The 16,895-nt window shown below is 39.6% G+C and overlaps 3 protein-coding genes across 4 annotated transcripts; 1 reads left to right on the top strand and 2 right to left on the bottom strand.

Annotated features, from left to right (window-relative positions):
* Positions 1–2,409: 2,409 nt before the first annotated feature.
* On the bottom strand, positions 2,410–10,137 carry coq2 (coenzyme Q2 4-hydroxybenzoate polyprenyltransferase). Its single transcript, XM_031848858.1, has 8 exons — positions 10,047–10,137; positions 9,033–9,375; positions 8,100–8,266; positions 7,790–7,911; positions 7,277–7,362; positions 6,783–6,916; positions 6,418–6,606; positions 2,410–6,248 (listed from the first exon to the last, which is right to left on the bottom strand). The coding sequence occupies exons 1-8, from the start codon at positions 10,065–10,067 to the stop codon at positions 6,093–6,095; spliced, it is 1,218 nt and encodes a 405-aa protein (XP_031704718.1). The 5' UTR covers positions 10,068–10,137; the 3' UTR covers positions 2,410–6,092.
* On the top strand, positions 3,058–5,296 carry mboat4 (membrane bound O-acyltransferase domain containing 4). The gene is made up of 3 exons (XM_031849379.1): positions 3,058–3,179; positions 3,831–4,055; positions 4,251–5,296. The coding sequence occupies exons 1-3, from the start codon at positions 3,058–3,060 to the stop codon at positions 5,194–5,196; spliced, it is 1,293 nt and encodes a 430-aa protein (XP_031705239.1). The 3' UTR covers positions 5,197–5,296.
* Positions 10,138–10,746: 609 nt separating the features above from the next.
* On the bottom strand, positions 10,747–16,631 carry mfsd10 (major facilitator superfamily domain containing 10). Of its 2 annotated transcripts, none has more exons than XM_031849581.1 (13): positions 16,536–16,631; positions 15,237–15,421; positions 14,648–14,744; positions 14,421–14,524; positions 14,074–14,232; positions 13,646–13,837; positions 12,775–12,877; positions 12,552–12,663; positions 12,346–12,454; positions 12,132–12,222; positions 11,714–11,761; positions 11,520–11,609; positions 10,747–11,308 (listed from the first exon to the last, which is right to left on the bottom strand). In XM_031849581.1, exons 2-13 carry the CDS (start codon positions 15,387–15,389, stop codon positions 11,205–11,207), a joined length of 1,362 nt encoding a protein of 453 aa, XP_031705441.1. In that variant the 5' UTR covers positions 15,390–15,421; positions 16,536–16,631; the 3' UTR covers positions 10,747–11,204. The 2 variants fall into 2 exon arrangements, with proteins under 2 accessions (XP_031705441.1, XP_031705442.1); XM_031849582.1 differs by lacking the exon at positions 16,536–16,631 and adding an exon at positions 16,480–16,527.
* Between the last annotated feature and the right edge of the window lie 264 nt (positions 16,632–16,895).

A 16,895-nucleotide genomic window follows, 5' to 3' on the forward strand; every position in this document is an offset into this window, starting at 1 on the left:
GAGACACTGACAAAAGGTGTCTTTTCACACATGAGGTCTGATATCCAATAATGCAATACTGTTGCACTATAGCCATTCTTCCAGCTGATTCTGCTCAAAATGGCCTCTTGATTTCTAGCAATCTCTCGGACAGTAAAATGATTATTTTTGTAAACTCAGGGTTAAATACCACAGTGGCATATTGAGACAATTTGAGATTGTTGTAGCTTTAATCGAGTAGCAATTTGTTTTGTGGCAGCAGTTAAGCCATGAATTAAAACAACAGGGCGATGAGATACAGATACATAAACTTAACAAGCATCATCTTCCGGATGCTGTTAGATATACTAATCCTTCAGTTTAAGTGTCGTATTTGAGGTTAATTTGGGCCACGGCATACTACATTAGATGAAACACACAATCCAAGCACTGAGTAAAAAGAAAGATAATAAAAACGGACATTGACTAAACTTGATACATCAGACTAGAAGGAAGGCCAGTATTAAGACATGCTCGCGATGTGGCTCCATGATAGCAATGTCAAACAGTTGGTTACCACTTCGATCCAGACTCAAATATCTCAACAACTATTACATGGATTGATAATAAATTGTAAACATACCTTCTTGGTTACCAGAGGATGAAACGTAACAACTTTGGTGATCCTGACTTTTCCTCTAGCACCACCATGAGGTTCACCAGTGTGGTTACACTTGTAACCACACTGGTGATCCTCTGACTTTTCATGTATGTAGTCTCATTAACAGGTCAAATTTCTAATATGTTTTTTGAGTAAATACCTGCAAAACTAAAGACATTCCCATCTTCCCCAGCTGTACTTTGTGTTTAGTGCTAATTAGCAACTAGCATCATTTGTCCAATTATAGCCTCACAATGCTGCTAGCATGACTGTTGACTCTTTTTATCTTATTTGACAAAATAACAGAGATTCCTCAAAATGCTTTCAATAAGACCTGCATATCAACGTCTGTTATTAATTCAGTCATATATAAGCTAAGAAAGTGTACGGTGTTGGTGTTTCTTCACTCATCAGGGACACTGGATGACTCAGAGACCCAGAGCTGGACAGGCAACCTGACAAAAACAAAGTTGTTATTTTGTTGTCACACTTTCTCTTCCCAGAATTGGAAACTGCTATTTCCAGGAAACTATCTCCTCTGTAGGAGTATGCTCTGGCTGCCAGTAACTCAAGTCCTGGTTTACAGCTGCCTTCAAACTCCAGTTAGACACTAGGATCAAAACAAACAAGTTTATACTTCAAGAACATCAGACACCTTGGACTAGAAATCATATATCTCTAACTTACATAACTTTGCCTAACTGGTCCAACCTGTTTACCTTTTATTGAATGCAGATCAAAACATCCTACTGCACACTGCGGGTTAGGGTTAAATGAGATCAGACAACCTCAAGTTCAGTAGAGCAGGAACATCATTTGGCTAAAGACAGTTAAAGGCACAGTGTGCAGGATTTAGGGGGATCTCCAATTCAATTCAATATATTTTGTAACGCCCAACATCATCAATCACAAATTTGCCTCAGATGGCTGAACAATCTGTACACATACGACATCCTCTGTCCCGGGACCTCCCCCAAACTCCCCCAAACCTTTAATGGGGAGAAAAAAAGGGAAGAAACCTTAAGGAGAGCAACAGAGGAGGGATCCCTCTATCAGAATGGACAGAAGTGCAATAGATGTCAAGTGTAGACAATGAACAACATAACAGAGTTACAACACATTCAACGCATACGATGTAAATGATTCATCAAATGAGAGTAGTCTATTAGAGCGATCTATTAGCAGAAATTAAATTGAATAGCTCGGTTTGTATTAGTGTATAAACACCTAAAACTAAGAACTGTTATGTTTCATTTAAATATAATCTAAATAATCTCATATCTAAATAGGGAGAAGTCCTCTTCCACAGAGTCTACAGCAGCCCAGAACAGACAGCCTTTCTACTTTTTATGTTATTGTAGGCCATCGTAGTTCCCCAACAGGTTTGGGGAAACAGCAATAGCATGAGCAGCAGAGTGGAAAAACGCAAGCCGCTGTCTGACTTCCATTACTCCTTAAGTAATGTTGTTACGTTAAGGACGGCCATGGGGTGAGGGCTGGTCTGCAAACGCACTGCTAGATGCAACAAAATATACACACTGTGACTTTAATACTGCAAAAAGTAGAATAATGAATACTCGGTCAGCAGACTTTTAGGGAAAGTCGTCCAAAATATGCAAAATGTGTGGTGCCAAGAGTAAATTGTACGATGGTAATTATTTATAGGTAAAACCTGGTTAAAAAAAAAGTACCTTTGTTCTTCATTTTCTTAATTCAACATTGTTGGATAAGTGAATTAAAGTGAAGGGGGTGTGGCTAAAACCCAGACACGATTAGAATAAATTATTAATACATTTGAATGTCTGTCTGCCATTAAAAAGCCGGCAGAGACAAACCAGTTTGTCGGTATGAAAATACAACCTCGGGTGTTAAATGTTTATTTTCTTTGGTCATAAGCTCACTCACAATTGTATCATTTCTCATTTTCACTCTTTATCTAATTGTTTTTCATGTTTTATACAAATAAACTGTTGCTTGTAATATTTGTAATTTTTGAATCAGTTCCTATAATTTCTAACATTTAGTAAATCTTTCTTGAGACAAGATCCAATAAAAACCTTAAATATGAAAATCTAAATATAGCTGAGTGAAATTACACACAGAGATTAAGATTGTGGGCAGTTTGTGAGAAACTCAAACCAAACACAAAGGAAGAAGAGAGTGAAAACAGTTGCTGTGTGTTTGATTTGGTTACTACAGTTGCTCAAATATGGACTGATAAAAAGCCTACGGATCAACAAACGGATTAAATATTATCAGTACTGTGTGAGAATGGTAAATAAAAGGGATTGCTTTAATGCAGGCCACAGGTGGAATGGTAGAGTCAGTCAGTCCAGGTAAAACAAGCATTTCCCCTCTTTAATAGGACAATCGGCAGCAAACGTCTGCTATCAGCAGCTTTGTTCTTCTCTCTGTGATATTCACCCGGAGATTCAGATATGGGTTTGATGAGCTGCTTCTGGGAACGACATCAGTTTCTACTGCACCAATGTTTTTCACTTCCATTCGCATTTTTGTTTTTTTTCCTTGCTAAACGGGGATATCTGTCCTTGACATGCAGGTATGTAATTGAAAAATCGATGAATTTGTATTATATGCCAAACTAACTTTTCAAAGAAATGTGTCACGTTATTGTTATTCCTGGAGCCTTATGCTCTTTATACTCTATACGCATTTGGATTTAAACATTAGGTTTGTGAAGTTGGATTTGTAAATCAAATGAAATGTAAAATAATCGGTTCAACCGGAACATAAGTCAACAGCAGGACCACAACAACAGGGTATTCAATACTGCAGACATTTTATACTTCTTTTATCTCATATTCATTTGTTAGCATTTTATTTATCTGACTGTATTTTTAACTTCTCCACTACAGCAATTTGTTGTTGTTAAATGTTTTCTTTAAATAAATATATTTAACAAATATTAAATAAGTGCAACTAACAATCATTTTCATTATCAATTATTCTGCAGATAATTTATGATTGTTTGCCCTATAAAATATCAGAAAATGGTCATTACATTTTCAGTCTTTGTTGATCTCATAAGATGTCTTGTATTGTCCCACTAACGGTCCAAAAGCCAATTATCTTCAGTTTATAATGATTTAAAAACAGCAAATCCTCATATTGGAGAAGCTGCAACCAGCAAACTTTTGCCATTTTTGCTTAGAAAGTAGCCTAAACGTTGAATCAATAATTCCACCTACAGGTACGTGTTTGTTTGTTTTGGTGGATGCGTCCTGGCGGTCGTCACAATGGGCATCTACAGCTCGCTTCTCTTCACCTCCACCATGGTCTTTATTCTGCTGGTGTGCTCTGTGGATCCCAGCTGTGTCCACGCCTGGGTGTTTGGTATCCAGATGTTGTGGCAGACTTTCTGGCACCTGCTTATTCAGTACAGGGAATACTACCTACATGAGCCGGTCAGCATCAGGTACTAATCATAAATCAGCTCTTCGGTATATAAACTGACATGTTCATGCTTTTGAACCCTCTGGATATAACATGAATGCAGACAGTTAAACATGCTTTGAACTCAAGTTGTTGAATGACATTTCGCTCTGTGCTCTGGGAAAAAAAACACATGAAATGCATACAAATATTTCAACATGAACTCCTCCACTTTCAGATTGTTTTGGGCAGTGTCCTCTTTGATGCTGCTCACTCAGAGAATCACCTCAGTGTCCATGGACCTGCAGGAGCAACGAGTTCGGCTAACACTCAATGCTTCATCCAAAAGGAAGGCTTGTGCGACGCTTCTCCCTCTTGTCAGCTACATCTTCAATTTCACCACACTGCTCGGAGGCCCTTTGTGCTCCTACAGACGATTTGTGTCCTTAATGGCGGGGATCAGCCTTAACCCTCCACCTAATCCACTGGGTTTGGTCTTCTTAAAACTGATGCAGGTGTTACTGCTGGAGTTGGTAAGGTACTGTCTTGTCCATTTTCTGAACACCTATGATCCCTCCAACTCAATCGCTCTCTATGGCATCCTGTGGGTTTTGGGTCTGGCGGGGACTTTGAGGATTCAATATTATTCTCACTGGAGGATCAGTGAATGCCTCAATAACGCAGCTGGGTTTGGCTTTTGGGTACATTCACCAGGAGACCCCCCAGACTGGCGCGGACTATCCGATGGAGATTTCTGGACCATCGAAGCGTCGAGCCGTATGTCAGAGTTTGCCCGTCGATGGAACGCCACAACAGCTTCATGGCTGCGTAGACTGGTGTATAAAAGGTGCAAACGTTTCCCGTTGTTCATGACTTTTAGTTTCTCACTGTGGTGGCATGGTTGTCATTTAGGTCACATTGTGGGAATTTTGACCTGGGCAGCAACGGTGAAGGCAGATTATCATATACACAGCTACCTGTACCCAAAAGTCTCGCCAATGTGGAGGAAAATATACGCTTGTTTAAGCTGGATTAACACTCAAATGTGTGTTGCTTGTATCGTTACAGCAGTAGAATTAAGAAATATGTCTGGTTTGAGACTTTTGTCCAAAACATACATAGGTCTGTTTCCCCTTTTTAACATAATTCTGCTCTTTATCTTATTAAAACTCAACACAGTTTAGTAATGTAATCCTGTGAACTACGACAGGCTTGTTCTGTCATTTAAATATATGAATGGACTTCATGTCGTCTTACTGTACTGTGTTTTGATGTTGTTGTTGTTGTTGTGCGGAAAAGCTGTTATTCACAGCGTAGCGATGGATAATCATATTCAATGTGTCATTTTGATATTGCCACTGAAATAAATAACACCCGGTCATGTGAGAGAGCAGGCCTGAGGCAGCTTTTAGACTATGTCATCACCCTGCACATGTACGTCATGGTTAAGTGTGATAATCTAAAAAAAAACTCATTAAAAAAAAATTGGCAGCATCCAATTCCATCCAGCAATCTCAGAGTTCAACAGTTTACTTCAACAGCTTATTGAAGCAATCTCAGACAGGGTGTGTTCAGACAGAGGCTGAAGTAAACAAGTCACTCATGAGAGAGTGAAAATAAAGACTCAGATATTTTTCTCAATAATTGGAAATTAAACCAAACAACCAGTAAATACTACCTACGGTGGCCACTTGTCGGCTCTCTAGTGGTAAAAATTGTTAATGCAGCTTTGAACATAAACAACACATTATGCATGTTTATTGTGACTACATGTTGTTTTGCGTTTATTTGTGCAGCAACTGGAGGTCCACTTAGCAGCATTTGAAGATAGAGGTGAATTATATTTGTATGTACTAGGAGGTGTATTATTTAATAATTTAATTTCAACAATATTCATTGAAAGGACATTTTAAAGCTGTAAATGTTTTCATGAGCAAAGAAATAAATTTAAAATTTAAATTTAAAATCACACAGCTTCTGGTAGGTCTTTTTGTTGTCTCATGGGGCTTCGTCCAGAATTAAAAACCCAACATTGTAGCATGTGATTGTGATGTTCTGTAAATTGTTCTGCTGATCTCACTTATCTGACCGCTTCGTCGTTTTGCAGCAAAGTCTCTCTTCTTTCTTTCCACAAATTGCCGGCAACAATGCCTAAAAGTAACAACAGTCCGAGGTTTCTGTTTGAGGAAAACTTCTTCCAGCAGTCCTCTGGTCTGTTAATGTCCAATGAGTAAATCTATACGAGAGGAGAGGAAATATCACGTTTTAAATGGAATGTTAGAGACTCAAACTGATAAACTGTGATAACATCCCACTGTGGAATGAAACTGTACCATACGTACTGGAATAATCAACCCTTTGGCAGAGAGCCTTCAGGCTACACTGTACAACAGCATGTTCCTCACCTGATACGTTAGGTGAACGGCCACTGTGGACAGTACAGCATAGTAAGGGAGAGTCTGTTCAGCATTGACTCCAGTTACAACCAGTCCTGACATCATGGCCACCATGAAGCCACTGAGCCACGGTTTGGTTTGCTCATGAAACCTCAGTGCAGTAGATTTGACTCCTATCTTCATGTCGTCCTCCTTATCCTTATTATCAAACAGAGAACAATCAATATTAGACATTACGGTTATAATTAAGGTTAAAAAGTGAACAATTTTTTCCACATTTTCTGCTAAATGTGAGTGCCTGAAAATGTTCATGTCATTGCTTTCTATAAAACATAAAGTAGAACAGCAGAGATCTGTGGAGCCCCATACGTCACCTGATGTGCATAAATTGTGTCATATATCAGCGTCCACATCACTCCTGAGAAATACAGCGGGAGGCATACGGACCAATCACAGAAGCCCTTGACAGCAGACCAGCCGAGCAGCGCTCCCCAGTTAAAGGTGAGGCCTAAACAGAAGTCATGGAAGACACATGAGACCGACTTTAGTTTTGCTGATGGGAAGGATTTTTAGGCTGCAGTCACACCAAAATCAGGCTGTGTGGCGATTAGCACCGTGTTGTCACTTAAATGGTCCATTTGATTTGAACGGTCCATTGATCACTGTATACGTGACCGGTCACCGTAGCGTAACGTCGGGTTGTGACTCTTCACAACCCGACGTTACGCGTCTTTTTTTGGGCATCTCCTGCGAGCCACACTTCCGCAGCATGAACGCACTTACCACATTCAAGAACGCATGATTTGGTGTGAATGCAGCCTTGGTTTTACATGTAGAACACCACAGGAGAACCGTATACAGTACATACCCAACACAAACTGTGGCCAATAGGTGATCCTCTTCATCAGCGGGTAGGAGATGACAAGAGATAAAGAGGCAGCACCCAAAGCTATGCTGTAGAGAGCATTATGAAAACTGTGAGTCAAACAATGTTGAGCCTTTAGATATAAAAACAACTTTGCTGTTTTGTCTTTGTGTGTCTGTATTCTAACATATAGTACTTGCTCTTGTACATTAACAGACTGCAAGTAACGCAACTGGTGAAGAGTTTCATCCAGTGTTTAAACCCCTAACCCTAAAACAATAGTTAGGTGCAAATATGAGCGTTGCAATATGTTGTGCTTGGTTTAATCATTCCTCCTTTTAAACCCCAAAACACAGCAACATTACCGATGATCTAACTATGGGACAGCAGGAAAAATAATGTCTAAAGTTTTTTGTCTGACCTACACACTTGGTAATTTGTTCCATCTATGTTTCTGTAATGTTCCTAAACTGATGACTATACAGAACTAATGACAACATGAAGATCACTGGGTACCTGTAATAGTTGAGACACAAGAGAACCCCGAGTGCCAGTGAAAGCTGCCCTCCTAAGAACACCAGTGCCTGCCTCTGAGAAATCTCTCCTGATGCAATGGGTCGAGTTGCCGTACGGGCCACCTGCACAAAAACATCAACACTTTCATTAAGTGAGTTCAGAAATCATATTAGGAATGTATACTTCTTGCCGTAGTATAGTAGTATGGAGGGTGGTATTTGCTGTGGCTATGCGAGTGACGGTATCATGGCTTTGAAAACACGGTATTTATGGTTATCAACGTAAATGGCTATACATTAGCTTCATATACCTTTTTGTCAAAGTCTTTATCCCACATGTCATTGATGGTGCAGCCCGCTCCTCTCATCAGCAGGGCACCTGCACCAAACAGGGTGAGCATGCCCAGATGTGGGAGGCATCCGGGGTCGGCAGCCAGAGCAATGCTCCATGTACACGGGAGGTAGAGCAGCCATGTCCCTAAAACACACACACACGCGTTTATATTATTTTAATGTATACTTAAATATTTTTTTCACATTCTAATTCCAATGCCTATATATTCATAACCGTTAAAAGTGAACTGCTCTTTGAAAGGATGCGCTTGCATTATTTTTATATTAATATCATACAGTGGCATACAATGATCTTGAAATTACAATATCATCGTTTATCTCAATTATTTCTGGGATGATATATCCTCCAACAAAAGCAGTTATCGTGACACACCATCACTCAAGTGAACTAAACAAGAGATTAGGATTTGAGAGTATAAGCAAGAACACAGACTTGGGTTAGGTCAATGTGAGTGGCAATGTGAGGGGAAGAACATCACACTTTAAGTTATAAAAGCAGATATAAACGTAGGGATGCATTAATATGGGTTTTGAAGCCGATACAAATAATCTTTCATAGCACATACCACTTTTAATATAAACTTTGGAAAATGCTCTTGGATAATGCAGCTGAAAACCAAGTCCTTTTCAGTCCGTCTATCTTAACGTCATTGTGTGTTTTCTAATACACAATCATATTCTCATGAAGTTGGTTTTTACACAACTGGGTTAATTACTCCCAAAGAAAGATCCCAAACAAAATGCAGATTAGACAACGTTCCAAGTATCTGCACTAAAATAATGCAGAACCAATCCCAATATTGCTTTTTAAAACCAATATTTATATTATATCCACACACAGCATCAGTCTTTGTATAACATTAGGTTACAGATAGATGTGATGTACTCACCAATAGGTTTGTCCAGCCTCATCAACCGGAGGTACGGCTGGACAGGACCGGGTGCTGAATTCACAACTGTGGCAGCTGATAAACTGAATGATCTTCTCCCATATTGCCGTGTTGCGTGTGGTCTGAGTGAAGGGTGCAAAACCCTCTGGCCGTAAAGTCCTCTCTTCAACACGCTGGAATCTGAGTGGAGACTCGTCCCATCTCTAGTCCTCCCTCCTTCTGTGTGAAGGAAGACGTTCGACAGGGAGCAAAGAGCTCCATGATAAATCCTCCTCAGGGTGTTCAGAGTTAACTGGCTGGTCAGCTTGGCCGGGAACATGGTGTTTCTCCGGTAATGTCCTCCCTAACACACAAATGAAACCACACACACACAATGGCTTGTCAATGGCTTTTTCACAAAGGAGGACTGATTTGCTGCAACAGGCATTCCTTTTGTGTCAGAGTGAATCAGCTGTACAAACACTGAGATGTTAGTGTGTAATGCCGTCTTCACCTCAGATCCCACACATCTTGAAAATAAAAACACCGAAATCAGATTTGTGTTTTCTGATTTCAGCTCAGCATTCAACAAAATCGCCTCCAGTGAAACTGAGTTTTAAATGTAGCAATCTGGGCATGTGTACCACGATGTGCCCCTGGTTATTAGACTTCCTCACAAACAGACTACAGCTGTAGCATCACACACAAACTGACATGGTTGTCCCACATCTCCATCCTCCATAAATTGCTGTATTACTTAAGGAGACTTATTAAGAGAAAACTATTAAAAGACAATAACCACCCAGCCTCAGCCTTCACAACTGCCGTAACTTAACACCAGACTTTCTGGCCGCTTCTTTCTGTTTTTATTTTGTTATGAAGCAAAATGACACTACGAAGTCCATTTCTATGACAGTTGTACATGCGTGTGTTAGCCACAAACCTAATTTGCTAGCTTAAGTTACCGCGAGCTATTTCAAACGATCTGTATCAACGTTAACTTGTCTTGAAACCCAATAAAGTGAAACAACTTACACTGTGGGTTAAATAAAACATTAACGGAGACTAGCCATTACACAGGTGGCTTATCGGTCACAGTTGCACTGCTTCTTCTTCTTCTTCTTCTTCTTCTTCTTCGGTGCTTGGCATCCAGTTTATTGGTGCATGAGCGCCACCTTCTGACCAGCCAATAGACTTAGAATATTTCCCGAAAACAAAACAAACAAAAAGTAATAAATAAATTAAAAATACCACACATACCATATTAAACTATATATTTATCCTAAATGTGTTATATACTAATACTTTTACTTTTAATACTTATTTAATTAAAAGTATTAATGATGTACAATGTCTTGTAGATTGGGTAGAACACTTTTACTCCTGTAATTCCATATTTTTTCATTTATGCAAAAGATTGATAATAATAAATATTTAGGTATAAATATGCAAGTAGTATTTTAAAATTGCAGCTGGTGGGTGGATTTTTACTACAGTCTATAATGTTGGGTGGATTTATGTGACATCTTCAACAGCAGCAAAATATACCTGCTGTAAAATATATGCAGTGGAGTCAAGTATCATGTAGCACAACATGGAAATACAAGTACAAGCAGCCTACTTCAAAGTGTTTACGTGACATGTATTTGATTACTTTCCACCATTGTAATTAAGTTGATTTAAAACCCTTTTGTACAATATTTAAGTAAAATAATGATTCGTTTTCATACACAGATGTTGACTAACTCGTTTATTCTCTTTTTAAAGCAAGAAAATATAATATCCACATGTGTAAAGTGAGCTAAAATAAAATGTTGCTTCGTAAAATATAAAATCTGAGTGCATGATAAAATACTGCATTATAAAAGTATATCTATTAACACAAATGTTATTTGTACCCCACTCTAACCCATACATTTCACATTATGAGCAGTTCTAAATTTGCACATTCAAAGGCAATACCCTAATTTGTACAATAACATCTCTTGGTTTTGGCATGTGCATTGTCTTCTTGCATTATTTTGTTCCATGTGATGATGCTTGGCAAACAGTGCGGAAAGCATACATCTTATCATTATTTTTGTTTGTGTCAAAGTAAGACACAGGTTTTACCAGCAGATGTAAACATCATAACATTCATATGAGCTATAAAATGTCTCTGCAAGCAGAGGCTCTGTCAAGGGTTTGTGTCTCTCACTCATCCTTCAGCCTTCTGGCTGTCCTCAGGAGAGCCAGAGGAATAATGAAAGATGCTGATGTGAGAAGAAAACAGGTTTGAGCTCCAGCTATCCAGTAAACTGTGAAGGAAACACAAACACAATTTTACCGTTAAATTGACACCATGCCCAGTTTCCATGCTATTTCTTCAGAATGAGGTATTACAACTGAGGAATTCAAAGATTATTCTCTCAAAAGAGTTAGTGGCTTGTGTGTGCTGCCTAATGTTTCATAAATTGTCAACTAATTTCAGCAGCATTCGATGTTATTACTGCCATCTGGCTTCCTTACCGGAGGATGACACAACTGGTCCCAGTGCTCTGGCCAGGGCACCCAAACTTCGCAGAATCCCCATCACTGTACCCTTCTGGTTGGCCGACCCTGGAGCAATATCCACAGTAGATAATCAGTAACATCATGCACATTCTACTCTAATCAAAATGGGTTGTGAGTTTCCATAAATATGAACTAATAAACAGGCTCACCGTGGTCAGAAACAAGCGTCGACAGGCATGGAACTACTATTGCAGCCGCTGTCACAAAAATAAACAAATTATAAATGACATAAAATGTAAACAAACAATACATTGCATTTAACATAAATAAATACATTCTCTAGATGTAGCTATATGTTATGTTTTACATTTTCATGTCTATGGATATTATCCTGCTGCATACAAACTGTAATGTGTGATTGGTTGTATGTTGTGTTTTATTTTACCTTTATTCAATCAGGTATTCTAATAATAGCAGCTTTTTTTTCTACCTCGTTTTCTAATCTGACTCTACAAAAGTGCATTAAGCCATTGTTTATCAGTTACATTTAACTAATATCACACATTCTTGGGTACAATAAATGGCTTAACTTCTTTTAAGGGGACATACAATATAAAGTGAGCTCACCAAATGAGTATAACGCCAAGCCAGCGTAAAGCATCGTTATATTCCATGAGAGCCCGATGAGAATAAACGCTGGGATTAATGCTATGATTGCCTAAAAAAAATGAGAAACGTGGTTGCTTAAGAAAACAAAGGTGTAGCGGTGGTTCATGTCTTTTCACCATGAAGAGTATTTCACTGTACAGATTTTTGTCATGTAAACAGAAGATGCTCCTACCATTCTAACAGCCATGATATGCTGCCCGGGTTTGATTCTGCGAGCATAACCGCCCTGGATCAAAGCCATGATGACACCAATGAAGAAGAACATCTTTCCCTGCTGCATACTAGTGAGAGAAAAATGCTCGTAAAATTCAAAGGGTTGCCACTCGGGTGCGTTTACTGTAACTGATAGAGCACACAGCTTTATCTTTGAGTTCATACCTTGTAAACTGGAAGCGTTGGTGAGTGAGAAAACTCAGCGTGAACTCCAGACCAGAGAACAGGAAGAGGTAGCAGAAATAAACCAGGCCCAACGCTTGAAGCTTCTGCATTCCTGTAAAGACATTTCCACCTTTTATCTTTCAGTGTTGATTCATGCTTTATATGGGTCAAATGGATGTACGCCTCTTTCCCTACAGAGGAGTTCAGTATGTGCAGTACCCACTTTCTTTTGGAGGCGGATCTTTTGTCCTGGTAACAGCTGAAAAATGGAACAAAGATAATGGGTTCAGGAGGTCCCTGGAGTCCCCGAACCCCGAAGATGAAGCCTAGGATGAAACAAGAAAAACGATCTGTATCTTTTAAAATAGAATAATGTTGTTGTGAGAAAAATAAAGTTTTCAGCCACTAACGAAAATAAACTGGTGTTTAACTTTATCACTGAGTGAAAACAATAACCATGACTCTTACATACGGTATATCCACCAGTGTGTAGTGATGATGCTTTAACCTTTAATTATTGTTTTGAATGAGTATGTTTTGCTGTCACTTGATTTTATGTGAGCTTGCGTGGTGGATTTTTGTGAGGGCATGTATAAACTGCACTTGATTGACAGCTCCCTCACTCTTCTGTTTGCTTTAAGGTACTTGTTATGACAGGACAATGTACACTGATATTGTTCTTAGATCATAGAGTTGGGTGAATGACACCAGGTAATTCCCAGCATAGCTCCACCCAGCTTCGGTCTGACAAAAGGTCGAATTACTTCCTGGAGTCTTGTCAGGAAAATACTGCTTTCAACCAAGAAGTAGTCTGGCACATAACCCCAGATGAAACAACAATAGGCCGTTTTTTTAAACAAGCACAATCTTAAATTGCTTGTTGGCGTATTTTGTTAACTTTGGGCAGAGCCAGACAAGCTGTTTCCCTCTCTTTGCAGCCGTCATACAAAGCTAAGCTAACTGGCTGAAGCTTCACATTTACCGTACAGACATTAGAGAGCGGTACCAATCTTCTGTACCGCTGCACAAAACTTGAGTAAAACTGCAAGTGATTCAGTTTGTCAGTTGGCAGTGTGAATGTTTCGATCGCCAACCTGGACATCCTTTGTGAGCGTCTCTGGCAGCACGACCCAAATAAAGAGCAGATCAGCTACGCTGAAGGCCAAGGCGAGCAGAGCTGGAGTTTGGTAGAAGACAATCCCTGTTGTTCTGGAGCTGAGGGCAAAGTAGGCACCCATCAGAGGTCCCACAGTGAAGCCTAGGGAGAAGGCAATGCCGATCATAGCCTGGTCATAATGAAATTAAAGTTAGATTTTAGGACATTTACCTGAAGGTGAGATACAAAGCTATTAACTGGCAAACAGCACAACAATGAGATTCAAATGGAAACTAGCAGAGCTTGTTTTCATACATGAACCTCCAGCATGCATCACAGCATGCATCACATCACATTATGGGGTTTTTTGGATGCCATATCTTAACAGTAAATTTCCTGTTATGACCAAAGAAAGTATGCGCCTACCATTCCTCGGTTCCGTGCTTTTGGGCAAGGCAAGTCGGCCACGATGGCAGTGCAGAGGCTGACGTTGCCCTTACAAATGCCCCCAATTACCCGAAACAAAAGGAACATGCTGAAGCTCCGGGAAACAGCCCAGACCGCATAGGAGGACATCAGCCCTAACTGGAACACAAGGCACCCAATTAGACCCGAATGAATCACGGCTGATGGTAAAAGCTGCATGGTTTCGTGGAGTGGGGACTGTGCCGAGTCAGTGACTCTAGTGGCTTCCAATGTGAAAAGATACTGAAGTTTATATTGTAAAGTCGTAAAAAAAAACATAAAGTAGTGTGATATGGCATTTTACTCACTGTGGTAAGAATGAGCAAGGGTCGTCTGCCATAACGGTCTGACAGAGCCCCGGTTACAGGCGACGACAGGAACTGCAGCAGAGAAAACAGCGACCCGATCAGACCTGAATGGCAAATTGAGAAGCAAATAAATGAGGCCAGTTTCTTGGCAGTACAACAATTTTAATCAGTCATGAAAAGTAGAGCTCCACATACGTTATATTGAACATGAAATCAATCCAATATACCTCCAAACAGGACACTGTTGTATTTCTTTTCCATAGGAATCCCGACGACCTCCCTGAACCAGTCCACAACACTCTGCAGAGACTGATATACGCCATCCTGTCCAACAAGACAAAACACAGAATATACAACATTACACACGAACAATACTAGTGAATATGTCTGTTCAGAATGAGTCAGCATGCAGAGTCACACACAGACACAGCACATGATGGCTAATCTAATCACTGAGTTGGTTCTGGTTTTTAGGGTACAGATTCTTCACACAAGGCCTCCTTTGTTCAACAGAGCATCAGATTCGGCACATTGTCTGTCCAAAACACACCATGATTCAAACAGCAGAGTCAGTTTCTAAACTACAAACACCGGTTCCATCGGTGAAACTGATGTACAACTGTCTTGCCAAGGGAACAAGAGCTTATTGTCTGGCGCCCATATGTTCCAAACCAGTCCGATGATTTAACTGCTGAAAATATCGTCACAGGTGATAATAATTTCTCTTAATTTACATGCAATCAAATGCAACTCAAATTAGGACATAAGGCTGGTTGAATCATCAAAAACTGATGGCTTTCAAAAAACAAAACTAACCCCCGTTTGTGCATAATGGTCCAAAATAGAAGGAAGTAGAGGTAGAATCAGTGTAAATCCCAGCAGGTCCAACAGCAGGGTGATAAACACAATGTTGATGACCTTTGATGAGAAGGAGCTGCCATCCTCTGCGGGTTTGTTTGCGGCTGACATTCCTGGGACTAAATATGGCGTCTTTTCTGTTCCTGTTCATACGTAAAACATATACAGTATATGTTAGGAAAAGACAGGAACAAATGAACCCTTGGGAAAGTATAACAAACAGCTTACTTTTACAGGTCTGTAATTTCCTCATAACTTTCTTTACATGGGAATATATATTGGGCATTCAAGGACAAAATTCAGACAGATATTAGAGTTTAGCAAGTATCCTTGAAATGCTGCTCTTTTAAAACCCAGTAAATATTCCACTTGTTATTAATTTATTATTCGAAACTTCATCCTGCATACATGTTGTGTGTTTATATATTTGTGCATGTTCAGCTGGCCTGCTGCACACTGTAGGTTATATTTCTAATTAATTAATAACTTGAATTAACTGGAAGTGTATCAACTTAACAGGGTCTCAGTGTCTCTTTAATAAGTAATACACATTATATAGTTATTACCAGAAAACTTCCTATGATTTGCAGATACATGTCAGTTACTTTCTAGAAAATTAGTCAGTAGGAAACCAGTAAAATTAAGCATTAATACAGACAGTGAGTTAGTTATCTGCAGATTAATGAGCAGAACTTTGCACAAAAATGTACAGGGTGAGTTGTTTAGTTCCACATGGGGCTCAGTTAAACCCTGTGTAAACATGTGAAAGTTGTTAATAAGGCAACGTGACTCCGATATGCTATATGTAAACAAATAGATGTTTACAAAAGTAGATGTATGCCAGTAAAGTTGCAACTAGTATCCATTTACTACCTCCAGTAAGTCATCAGGAAAGAACGAAAAAAAAGGTGTTGCTCAAGGAGGAAGGAGGAAACTGCAACCACAAATGTCAGATCAAAGTTGATCTAATTATTATTATTAACTCCTCAGTTAACGCACCGACATGAAAACAGATTTTAACTGGAATTAGTCCCAAAACTGTGCCTCTGATAAATAACACATTTCCGACAAATAGTTGCCTCCACCATGTATGACATCGAGCAAGTGAGATTGACCAATATCTATCAGCATCACCTCTCCTCGGACACCGCAACGACATTTAACCACGCGAACGGTCACATTTTACAGTTTCTATACTTACACAGTATGTGCAGACTCGTAAGCTATCAATCTAAAGAGATCACACTAAGCACTTACCCGACTCGAGCAGGTCTACCTCTCTCTCTCTCTCTCATCAGTCCATTATTATAGGTCCACACCAGGAAGCGGTGTCTTCTTACATTTGGACGACAAGAATGTCGTAACCAACCCAGCGCGCACAGACGAAAATGCCGCCTTCAGGTGTTCATCGGAAGCTCGTATTTCCGCGTTCCACATCCAATTGTGTCCGTTGGTCGTACATATTTACCCGGGCGAAGCCAAAGGGTAAATCAAACATTCGTTATAGCAAACCGGAACAGCAGCTACGTGTTAAATTCTTCCCACACATTAAACTGCCTTACTCTTATTAGTTTTAGTAATACAAGTGATAGCTTAATTTGCATTGTGATAAGTTAG

This window comes from Anarrhichthys ocellatus, unplaced genomic scaffold, assembly GCF_004355925.1.
Source record: "Anarrhichthys ocellatus isolate YVR2014 unplaced genomic scaffold, GSC_Weel_1.0 scaffold9, whole genome shotgun sequence".
NCBI lineage: Eukaryota > Metazoa > Chordata > Actinopteri > Perciformes > Anarhichadidae > Anarrhichthys > Anarrhichthys ocellatus.

Bases quoted from the DNA above. Each gene is read 5' to 3' on its own strand.
- mboat4 (XM_031849379.1), top strand. From the start codon at position 3,058: ATGGGTTTGATGAGCTGCTTCTGGGAACGACATCAGTTTCTACTGCAC. The intron at 3,180-3,830 runs GTATGTAATTGA...TTCCACCTACAG, and splicing joins TATCTGTCCTTGACATGCAG to GTACGTGTTTGTTTGTTTTG. The intron at 4,056-4,250 runs GTACTAATCATA...CTCCACTTTCAG, and splicing joins CATGAGCCGGTCAGCATCAG to ATTGTTTTGGGCAGTGTCCT.
- coq2 (XM_031848858.1), bottom strand. From the start codon at position 10,067: ATGTTTTATTTAACCCACAGT. The intron at 7,363-7,789 runs GTACCCAGTGAT...TGCTCTCTACAG, and splicing joins TTGTGTCTCAACTATTACAG to CATAGCTTTGGGTGCTGCCT. The intron at 6,249-6,417 runs GTGAGGAACATG...CCTCTCGTATAG, and splicing joins CCGTTCACCTAACGTATCAG to ATTTACTCATTGGACATTAA.
- mfsd10 (XM_031849581.1), bottom strand. From the start codon at position 15,389: ATGTCAGCCGCAAACAAACCCGCAGAGGATGGCAGCTCCTTCTCATCA. The intron at 11,762-12,131 runs GTGAGCTCACTT...TTTTTGTGACAG, and splicing joins CTTGGCGTTATACTCATTTG to CGGCTGCAATAGTAGTTCCA. The intron at 11,309-11,519 runs GTAAGGAAGCCA...TTTCCTTCACAG, and splicing joins ACCAGTTGTGTCATCCTCCG to TTTACTGGATAGCTGGAGCT.